The sequence below is a fragment of the Mytilus californianus genome, unplaced genomic scaffold, assembly GCF_021869535.1.
Source record: "Mytilus californianus isolate M0D057914Y unplaced genomic scaffold, xbMytCali1.0.p SCAF_3, whole genome shotgun sequence".
Taxonomy (NCBI): Eukaryota; Metazoa; Mollusca; class Bivalvia; order Mytilida; family Mytilidae; genus Mytilus; species Mytilus californianus.
Window position 1 is genome coordinate 128252485 of NW_026262679.1, and position 12304 is coordinate 128264788.

Sequence of the window (12304 nt, forward strand, 5' to 3'; positions counted from 1 at the left end):
GTTCTTTGGTAATAATTGAAAAGAAAAAAATTATCAACAGAGCTAAAAATCAGATTGATTTTAAAATAGCTTGTTTTCCTTGTGCTTTCCTTGAAAAAGCAATAATTATTGGCAATGATAGTTATTTTTGGAACAGATATCTTTCTTGTAATGATTGATGTCAACCTTTGCTATGGGAACTGTCTTCTGCTACTGAAATTGTCTTCTGCTAATATGGGAGCTTGTTATATATGATCAGTAAGGTTTCATACTAACAGATAATACTGTTGAGAAAGAATACATTTTTTCATAATATCAGATGGAACAATGAAATATTTCCTCTTAATTATTACAGCATGTAAACAGATGCTATTTATAATTCCAACTGTCTCCGAAAGCCATGCCCATTGATTAGTAAATATAGCGGTAAAAATTAATTCAGTAATCAATACATGAACTGTATTTAGCCTTAAATCACTGGTACCCTGTGTTTTATTGTCAATTGCCTGTTTTAATTTGCTTTGAACTAATGGCTGAATACCCCAGATCAATATGGAATGAGTATTGATCCAGGATGATATTGAATTTCTTTGTGATTATATTTTTGTTACTCTGATTGACAAAAGGTTTGTGTGTACACATGTGTATATGAGTATAATTATTATAATATTAATGATTAAATTCAATCTGGTCAATATATTTTTCTATTTCACACACCAGATGGCATTGTGTTACTCCATTTTTTTCCCTAAATGCACATGCTCAGAGTAAGTTTAACATCTTTTGACTTCTATTTCCGTCATTGGAATCTGTTTTTGTATGACCTCGTTGAATTAGTTAACGTATCTTGTGTTTCTCATCCTTTCAGGGCCACTCTTGCAGATTTTACAGGAAAAAGGCAAATCAAGCAGAGGTCGTCTAGGATCCTTGAGTACGTCATTTAAGGATTCCAAAAAGGAGGTGGTACGGCAGGTCTTCCTTTTTACCAATCATATGCTTTTGACAACACGGGCCTCAAATGGAAGGCTCCATCTCGCAAAAGTAAGAAATTTATCTCTTTTACCATTATTTTTTCTTGCATAAAATCAATGAAAGAAATCCTGATGAATATGAAGCCTGATTATTGAGAAAATAATGTATAATTTTGATTTGTAAACATGCAAATTGTATGCCATTACTTATGTAAACCTCTGCTAAATGTATTCATAACATTGATCATTTATAGTATATCCCTTAAGGTTTTACATGTAATTTACCAGAAATAGATCACAAACATTGAAATGAAATAGATTTATTTGCAAACATAAACGACCTTGTCACCATATGATAATACTGCTGAAACAGATTGAATGTGTATTTCTAAAATCAATTGATAACAAGTTCAATACAGATATCTGTGTCCTTTTTGTTTAAGGTGAAATTCTATATTTTAAAATAATGCAAAGGTTTTATAGGATTTTTTTTATAGATTTGCAAGGATTTTCATCTATCTGTCTCTCAAATAGGGACAAGGATCATTTCAATATAATCTAGGCTTATATATAATCATAATGATATTCCAGTTCTTCCATTCAACTTTCCATACAGAAATGTACCTAGCTAATGAATACATATGTTCTCTAAATCTTAAGTTTGAATAGGATGTGTGGAAATCCAAGTCCAACAAAAATGATTTGTATGTAAAAATAGGTTCACTTTAAAGCTATTTATATTTTGGTCATGCTGTAAATATTAGCATACCAAGTAAAGGTGTTTTTGTTTTTTAATCTAGATGATATAGATAGGAAATGATCAAACACATCAGTTTTAGCTAAAAAAAGACAAAATAATTTATTTATGCACAAAAATAGCTAAATATCAACAACTTTTGTGGAAAATAATAATCACATAATCTCTTGTAACTTGGAGTATTACTTAATCAGCATTTACCATTAAAAAAAAGGAAAGGGAATCTTTGAAATGAGAAGTTTGTTTCAAGACTATCTGAGCTTTCTATGTGTATTTAATCGTACCAACAAAATATGTTGGAATGTCTATAAATGATTAAAATCGGTACTTTTGGGAAGAATACTATATATGTACCTGCATTGAATGCTGATTAAAAAATTGTGGAAATACCTGTTTTACAAACCTCAAGTTCTTAATCCCAATTAAGTTTAATAGCATGAACAGATTTGTAAATTGATTTGAATTATTAATGAATAAAGAATTAAGATCAAAGGGAGATAATTTGATGACAATCAGCATTTAATTGTAAGACAAATAGATTTCCCTAGTGTTATGTTTAGGTTTACTGATACAATTATGAAAAATAATCCTACTAAAAAAAAAAAACAAACATAACAAGCATAGAAACTCAACTATACCATGGCCTTGTCAAAAGAAAGACATAGAAATTTGTCTTTGCTGCCTCTCTTTTAGGCATGCAATATTAAGGAGTAAGAGCAAAGACTGGTCGGCCTGAAGTCAGAACGATGTGTCCAGGTAGGGTGACATGTCTTTCTGCTATCTGTAACCTTATGAACTAATAATTAAAATCTGACTAGTATAATGCAGGGCTTATAATTCATATCACATTAACATGTTATCTCCTCAAAATACATTAAATTTGGGACTGGAAATTTAACAGTAATCCATCATCATCCATTCAAAGATAACATATGTGGATTATATACAAACAATATGACACACACGTGAACTTTTCAATATCCCCCTGAAGTTTAACTCAATTGTCTCTCATATGCCTTCAGTGAAATGCAATGTACATGTACTTTTAAAACATAAAATAATGAATGGATGTGTGCTTACAGTCCTCAAAAATGTTGCAGATTTTACCTCGTTCCCGTGATCAGGTGAGTTAACACTTTCAAGTCTAAAACATTTCACATCACCAAACTTTGATGTTGCAATCTTATAGATAGAATTTTTTAGTTTTAGTGGATAAAAACAAACCCTATCATGATCATGAAACACAGTTGTCATTACTTGCATGTAAATATGTTTTTTTTATAATAAAAGTTTCAATTGTAAATTTTGCTAATAATGAAATACAGTCTGTTAAGACTGTTGGTGTTAGTCTAAGAATTTGAAATAGATTTGGAGTCTAGTACATTTATTGTTTGCTATTGTTTATACATTGTACTACATTAATCTCAGAGATTAATACATTGTAATTAAAACAAGATGTGTTTGTAAATGAATATTGTCATTGTTATAAATGTCAATGTGTTTGCATGTAAATTTATGTAATTCTTATGCCAATGAAAATATAAAAGACCATGTTTGAAAAAATGATATGAAATGATATATACATGAAAAATTAATTTAACTTGTTTTCATTATGTGCTAATTCTGTCAAATGTTGACATTATATTATAATCTACTTTAAATGTCCCCCAGGCCTAGCTCACACCAAGGGGGTATAGTACATTTTGTAATAGTATATCCACCAGTCTTCCCATCTCTCTGTCCGAAACACATCAATACTCAGATACTGTTTGAATGAAAGCTTGCATACTTGGTAGGATTATTTGTCTTCATAATCTCTTGACCATTCTCTATTGTCAGTTTGATATGACACCTTTTATTGAGTTTGGGAATTGGACCCTTTTTTCATACGACCGCAAAAATTTTTTGCGGTCGCATATTATACGCCTGTTTACGGGACGTGTTATGGTATACCGTTGACCGTCTGTCTGTCCGTCTGTCCATCCATCCGTCTGTCAATCCGTCCGTCGTCAACATGTCGGACACTAATTCAAAAACGCTTTAACCAATATGCATGAAACTTTGGTGAATTGTTTATATTTATTGACGTGAGCTCTCTTTCGTTTTTTATAAATTTCAGATTTACCATTTCCGAGTTTTGGGGTTTTATTCATTAAAAAAGGGGGGATTTTCCAGTTTTCAGACAATAACTCATAAAAAAATTCACCAATTTGCATGAAACTTTTGTGAATTGTTCATATCTATTGACGTGAGCTCCCTTTCGTTTTTTTATAAATTTCAGATTTACCGTTTCTGAGTTTTTGGGTTTTATTCATTAAAGAAGGGGGGATTTTCCAGTTTTCGGAAAATAACTCAAAAAAAATTTCACCAATTTGCATGAATTTTGTGAATTGTTCATATCTATTGACGTGAGCTCCCTTTCGTTTTTTATAAATTCGGATTTACCATTTCCGAGTTTTGGGGTTTTATTCATTAAAAAAGGGGGGATTTTCCAGTTTTCAGACAATAACTCAAAAACAATTTCACCAAATTTGCAAGAAACTTTGGTGAATTGTTTATTTCTATCGACATGAGCTCCCTTTTGATTTTTATAAATTTCAGACTATACGTTTCCGATTTATGGGGTTTTATTCATTACAAACAGGGAGATTTTCCAGTTTTCGGACAATAACTCAAAAATGCTTTCAGCATTTTTTTTATGAAACTTTGGTAAATTGTTTATATATATTTTTGTAAGCTCCCTTTTGATTTTTATAAATTTTCGATTTTACGTTTCCGAGTTATAAGATTTTATTTGTTTATAGTCTGACAACAGATTTACAAAGTATTGCGCAACAGCACAGTGTATTGCGCAACAGCAAGAAATCTTTCATATTACCAATTTCGAGTTCTTTGACTACATTTATTCAGAAACCTATAATGTATCAAATATTTAATTACAATCCAAATTCAGACCTGTATCAAGCTTGAATATTGTGTCCATTTTTGCCCCAACTGTTCAGGGTTGGACCTCTGCGGGCGTATCCAGCTGCGCTCAGCGAAGCAGTTTATTACCAGAGTTGTGGGTTAAGATTTTTTTCGGTTTTGCAAAAAGCAATCATACTTGATAGAATTTTCTGTCATCATATGTATATGTATTCGTTCCCTTGTCGCCATCTTATGGTGTTTATATATCTCAACTTGTTCGATTCGCTCGTGTATGTAACAACGTATTTGATTTCAACGAAAGAAATCTCTGTATTACTGAAAAATTATTACACCAGGGTTTTCGATATCACAAACTAGTCAAAACATTTACTAAATTTTATCATCGGTACAAGGACATTCGTAAATATAAATCAACATGCAGACATCTTATACGTTCAGGTATTTCACATCCAATATTTTATGGTAATATTCTTTACAAAGCACAAAAATGTCGACATTCACCTCAAAAGCTAACCAAACCTTTAAACAGACTTATTCGGAAAGGATATAGTTACGATTCTGTTGTCAAGTCATTTAAGGATTGCATATTTTGGTATTAATATTGATTCACTCATAGGGTCTTTGCATCAGAAATAAACACATTTATTCTAAAACCAGTTATTGGCATGAAACGGGTTATGTTCTTCCTATATATTTTATGATGGTATGATACTAAACCCCTAACGGGAGGGATTGTACTTAATTTTCATATGATGAAGACATAATCTTTGAATCAGTTTAATTGAGGTCTGGAGCTGGCATGTCAATAACTGCTAGTAGTCCTTTGTTCATTTATGTATCATTGTCACTTTGCTTAGTTTCTTTTGTTACCTATTCTGACATCGGACTCAGACTTCTTTTAAACTGAGTTTTACTGTGCGTATTGCTATGTGTTTCTTTGTTCTACATTGGCTAGAGGTATAGGGGGAGGGTTGAGATCTCACAAAACACGTTTAACCCCGTCGCATTTTTTAGCCTGTCCCAAGTCAGGAGCCTCTAGCTTTTGTTAGTCTAGTATGTTTTTTGATTTTAGTTCTTTTATATGTTTTGGAGTTTAGTGTGACGTCCATTTTCACTGAACTAGCACATAATTTTAGTTAGGGGCCAGCTGAGGACCACATCCGGGTGCGGGATTTTCTCGCTGCATTGAAGACCCATTGGTGGCCTTCAGCTGTTGTCTGCTCTTGGGTCGGGTTGTTGTCTCTTTGACATATTCCCCATTTCCATTCTCAATTTTATTGACCCTGTTATATTAACATACTATATTGTTTGATTTGATACATTTGATGGTAGTTATTGGACTTTTGACCATTTTTTTTATCGTAACAATTACACCTTTTGAATGCAACTCCGCTAAGTCTCTGTTTAATAGAAATCTCTAACACAGGAGTACCACACTGACTCCTTGTGAACACAAATCCTCTGAGACTGTTTGACAGAAACCTCTCATACAGGAGTACCACAATGACACCTTTTGAACACAAATCCTCTAAGACTGTTTGACAGAAACCTCTCATACAGGAGTACCACAATGACACCTTTTGAATGCAAATCCTGTAAGTCACTGTGTTACAGAAATCTCTCATACAGGAGTACCACACTGACAGCTTTTAAACACAAATCCTCTGAGACTGTTGGGCAGAAACCTCTCATACAGGAGTACCACAATGACACCTTTTGAATGCAAATCCTGTAAGTCACTGTGTTACAGAAATCTCTCATACAGGAGTACCAAACTGACACCTTTTGAACACAAATCCTCTGAGACTGTTTGACAAAAACCTCTCATACAGGAGTACCACAATGACACCTTTTGAACACAAATCCTCTGAGAGTGTTTGACAGAAACCTCTCATACAGGATTACCACAATGACACCTTTTGAACACAAATCCTCTCAGACTGTTTGACAGAAACCTCTCATACAGGAGTACCACAATGACACATTTTGAACACAAATCCTCTGAGAGTGTTTGACAGAAACCTCTCATACAGGATTACTACAATGACACCTTTTGAACACAAATCCTCTCAGACTGTTTGACAGAAACCTCTCATACAGGAGTACCACAATGACACCTTTTGAACACAAATCCTCTGAGACTGTTTGACAGATACCTCTCATACAGGAGTACCACAATGACACCTTTTGAACAAAAATCCTCTAAGACTGTTTGACAGAAACCTCTCATACAGGAGTACCACAAGGACACCTTTTGAACAAAAATCCGCTAAGACTGTTTGACAGAAACCTCTCATACAGGAGTACCACAATGACACCTTTTGAACAAAAATCCTCTAAGACTGTTTGACAGAAATCTCACATACAGGAGTACCACAATGACACCTTTTGAACACAAATCCTCTGAGACTGTTTGACAGAAATCTCTCATACCGGAGTACCACAATGACACATTGTGAACACAAATCCTCTAAGACTGTTTGACAGAAACCTCTCATACAGGATTACCACAATGACACCTTTTGAACACAAATCCTCTGAGACTGTTTGACAGAAATCTCTCATACAGGAGTACCACAATGACACATTGTGAACACAAATCCTCTAAGACTGTTTGACAGAAACCTCTCATACAGGAGTACCACAATGACACCTTTTGAACAAAAATCCTCTAAGACTGTTTGACAGAAACCTCTCATACAGGAGTACCACAAGGACACCTTTTGAACAAAAATCTGCTAAGACTGTTTGACAGAAACCTCTCATACAGGAGTACCACAATGACACCTTTTGAACAAAAATCCTCTAAGACTGTTTGACAGAAATCTCTCATACAGGAGTACCACAATGACACCTTTTGAACACAAATCCTCTGAGACTGTTTGACAGAAATGTCTCATACAGGAGTACCACAATGACACATTGTGAACACAAATCCTCTAAGACTGTTTGACAGAAACCTCTCATACAGGATTACCACAATGACACCTTTTGAACACAAATCCTGAGAGTGTTTGACAGAAACCTCTCATACAGGATTACCACAATGACACCTTGTGAACACAAATCCTCTAAGACTGTTTTACAGAAACCTCTCATACAGGAGTTCCACAATGACACCTTTTGAACACAAATCCTGAGAGTGTTTGACAGAAACTTCTCATACAGGAGTACCACAATGACACCTTTTGAACACAAATCCTCTGAGACTGTTTGACAGAAACCTCTCATACTTAGCAGGATTGTTTGCCACCATATGTTGTATAATGATACTGTCATTTTGATTCAGCCCATGTTACGGGAGTTCTGGGACTTTTCTATTTTCTATTATACTACCACAATGACACCTTGTGACCACAACTACTCTGAGACATTTAACAGAAAACTTTTATACTTGGTAGGATTGTTTGCCACAATGTGTGATTGACCATATTGTACTGTTATTTTGGTTTTACCATTTTATATTCAATGCAAATATTTCCTCATGTAAGTTCATCTTAAAATCTTTCATATTCTTTTGAGCTATTTTCAAGTGATAACAATTTTTCAACACCATACAGACTAGACTATTTGCCATACAACCATCAACCTTGGTATATATGTAGGACTCTGAATTGCAATGTTCTCCAAACCGTGATGGTCACTCTGAAGTGAGTTGGTTGAAGTGTGATGGTGACGATGTGACACTAACTTGTTGGTAGCTATGCTGAAGTGTGTTCCTGGTTACGCTGAAGTGTGATGGTCTAATTGTGGTGTTGACGTTGATTATTACGATGAATTGTGATGGTGTGTACTAGCTAAAATGCAATGGTCTGAAGTAAGAACAACATTTAATGTGATCGTGTAGTGGTTAGCGTGCTAGCCTTGCATTTGAAAGGATGATTTTGATTCCTTGTCAGGTGAAACCAAAGACTTTCAAACTTAAATATTTTAATTCTCAGCCTAGCATGCAGCAGTATGGAGTCAGAAGATAGACTGGATGGCTCAGATTAAGTATATTGAATTCAAGTGGGAGGACATGTCGTTATATAGAGTGTTCAAGTGCATTAAAAACAAGCAGGTTCCATCTCATTCTATCAAATGTAACTTGCTCTCATCACAATGTTCAAGCATCATGCCAAAGCATCGCACTTCATCGAAAGGACCATCATACTTCGGTGTGTACCGTCGCACAAATTGATTGCGGAAGGTCATTGGTTGGAACCCTGTCCAGGTCAAACCAAAGACTTGAAAAGAGGTATTTGCTGCTTCTCTGCTAATCACACCTCATTTGGCTTTAAGGATAAAGACTGATTGGACATGTCTTCCTGCTGGCTGTTAATTACTTTTTGAGCCAGGAAGTTTAAAAATTTGCTCCACGTATCAGTCAAGTACAAACTGGTCAAGTACAAACTGGTCAAGTACAAACTGGTCAAGTACAAACTCGTCAAAGAAACCAAGCTTTCAGTTTTGTACACCATTGACATGTTTCTTCTATTAATGACTCATTAGTTATGCTCTTTTCAAAACAGTTAATCAAATATGAAGTTGAAGAGCATTACAAACTGAAAATTCCAGTAGAGAATGTATCCTTGTTTGTCTAGATGTTTTTGATGTGTGTAAGCTTAAACACACATTCACTGTGTAATTACGTATTCTGCAATCAAGTTCTTACCATAAATGTTTAGTTCAAATAAGAGATAAAACTTATTGTCAGATTCCACACAATACACCTTTGTCCTTCTAATTGCTAATTGTAGAGGCAGGGATACAGTTTGTCTTAACTAAGAGTTATTTCCCTTTTCGAAAGATTCTAAAATACGAAGGTGGTAATTAGAAAATGGACAATTTGGTCAAGTTTCTGTCACATATTGTGATAGCAGATCTAGAAACCAGTATATATGAAAGTACACATATATGCTGTTAACACATTGTTTTCTCAGTCTTAAATTTTGTTTTAGATTTGTAATTTTTAATAATTGAAAGTGCATGCTATTAAAAATGTTAAAATTCATTGAAGTAATTTTGATTTTTAGTCACATTTGTGATTTAAGATAGTTTTGAATGCTGCAATTTTCAATTGTATTTTGCACAGTAATGAGTAGTTTAACTAAATGTCATGTTTTTGTTATTAAAGTTTGACTGTAAATTAATGTGTATTTTCTGTCATGAAAGGAAGTCAGTACTGAAATATGATCATTATTTGACTCTTACCTGATTATAAGACATTTGGCTCAAATGTACTGTCAGTATTGCCACTACAAATGTAACAACACTTGTCACCATCTTCTCATACTCCCTGCTACACTAACATTATCATGATACATACATTATAAACTGAAGCTCAAGATAAATGGAATGCACATCATACAAATGCCTGTCAACTTCTCTCACAAAGTGATGTCAGCTTCTCTTCACAAAGGGGCATGATGTAGTCAGCTTCTCTTCTCAAAGTGACATGATGTCAGCTTTTCTTCACAAAGGGGCATGATGTAGTCAGCTTCTCTTCTCAAGGTGACATGATGTCAGCTTCTTGTCACAAAGTGGCATGAAGTAGTCAGCTTCTCTTCTCAAAGTGGCATGATGTAAGCTTTTCTTCACAAAGTGGTATGATGTCAGCTTCTCTTCACAAAGCGGCATGATGTCGTCAGCTTCTCTTTACAATGTGGCTTGATGTCATCAGCTTCTTTTCACAAAGTGGCATGATGTCAGCTTCTCTTCACTATGTGGCACAGTGTTAGCTTCTCTTCACAAAGTGGCATGATGTCGTCAGCTTCTCTTCACAATGTGGCTTGATGTCATCAGCTTCTTTTCACAAAGTGGCATGATGTCAGCTTCTCTTCACTATGTGGCACAGTGTTAGCTTCTCTTCACAAAGTGGCAAGATGTCAATCAGCATCTCTTCACAAAGTGGCACAATGTCAGCTTCTCTTCACAAAGTGGCACAATGTCAGCTTCTCTTCACAAAGTGGCACACTGTCAGCTTCTCTTCACAAAGTGGCACAATGTCAGCTTCTCTTCACAAAGTGACACAATGTCAAAAGAATTATTATGTACTAGTTCTTTGCATGGTTATGACAAGCATGTTATATTTTGCAATATAGAAATTGTCTTGAATTTTTTTATGTTACTGAAGTGCTGCACATGAATTAAAATTATTTTTCTGGCTTTATATTTTAAATTGAAAAGAGAGAACACATTGTAAATGCATCAGAATAAAGGAATTCACAAAGATTACAAAGAATTTAAAATGTTACAGAATATCATGATGAAGCTTACTGGTCTGAAAATGTTTAAATCTTATTATTGTGGCAACTTAATTCATATTTGGTATACAGATGCCTTATAGTCAAGGTTTTCTGTCTTGCATTTGTCTGCTGTCATTGACCTCATTTTCATGCTTTATTGGTCAACATTGATTTTTTGTCAAGCCTGCAACAAAAGAAAGTGAGACATTATGGATAGTGATCTGGCGGCAGCAGCAGCAGTGTTAACTAACTACTTAAAAGCTTAATATTTCAGAAGGTAGAAGACCTTAATGCTTCATACTTTGTATATATAGATGCCTTATAGTATGAGGTTTCCGTCTGTCATATGTCCATTGTCCTTGACCTCATTATTATGGTTCAGTGACTACTTTTTTTTCATGTTAATTTCTCTCCTATTATGAGTAATAAGATAACTATATTTGGTATGTTCGTACCTTGCAAGGTCCTCATGCCTGTCAGACAGTTTTCACTTGACATCAACTTCATTTCATGGATCAGTGAATAAGGTTAAGTTTTCTTGGTCATGTCCATATCTCAGATACTATAATCAATAGTTAAGTTTTTGTGTTTTGGTTTTGTTTTTCTAATACTATATGCAATAGGTCAACTATATTTGGTGTGTGTAAATATTTTACAATGTAAATGTCAGTCTTGCAGGTTTTATTTGACCTTAACCTCATTTTCACGGTTCATTGCTCTATGTTAAGTTTTTTGTGTTTTGGTCTGGTTTTTTTTTGGACTATAAGCAATAGGTCAACTATATTTGGTGTTTGGAATGATTGTAAGGTGTATATGTCTGTCTGGCAGGTATCATGTGAACTTGACCTTATTTTCATTGTTCATTGGTCAATGTTAAGTTTTCCTGTTCAAGTTTGTTTCTTAGATACTATATGCAATAGGTCAACTTTATTCAATCCATGGAATGATTGTAAGGTGTGAATAAAATTGAGAATTGAAACAGGGAATGTGTCAAAGAGACAGCAACCCAACCAAAGAGCAGAAAACAGCCCAAGGCCACAAATGGGTCTTCAACACAGCGAGAAAATCCTGCACCTGGAGGTTGGCTTCAGTTGGCCCCTATACAAAAATGTATACTAGTTCAGCAAAAATGGACGTCACACTAAACTCCGGAAACATATAAATGAACCAAAATTAAAAAATCATACAAGACTAACAAAGGCCAGAGGTTCCTGACTTGGGACAGAATAACTGTAAGTTGTACTTGTGTGTCTGATAGGGTTCATCTGACCTTGACCTCATTTTCATGGTTCATAAGTCACCTTTAAACAAGGAATTATTTGTATCTGGAATAATTTGAATTCTTGAAATTTCATAAGAAGAAATGTATGATGAAAACTAAACCAACTATGGAGGGTTAGCCATGCATGCATGACTAAGTTTCAATTTACTTTCACTGATAT

At 34.5% G+C, this 12304-nt stretch overlaps 1 protein-coding gene across 5 annotated transcripts in view; it reads left to right on the forward strand.

Annotated features, from left to right (window-relative positions):
• Positions 1-12304, forward strand: part of LOC127736170 (ras-specific guanine nucleotide-releasing factor 2-like) — a 144637-nt gene that overhangs the window by 101893 nt on the left and 30440 nt on the right. For 4 of the 5 annotated variants that reach the window (XM_052246726.1, XM_052246727.1, XM_052246729.1 and 1 more), the window contains 2 exons: positions 848-1020; positions 2808-2831. In XM_052246726.1, the coding sequence (XP_052102686.1) occupies positions 848-1020; positions 2808-2831 (197 nt within the window). The remainder of the gene's footprint in view (positions 1-847; positions 1021-2807; positions 2832-12304) is intronic. The other variant, XM_052246728.1, reaches the window with a different exon arrangement.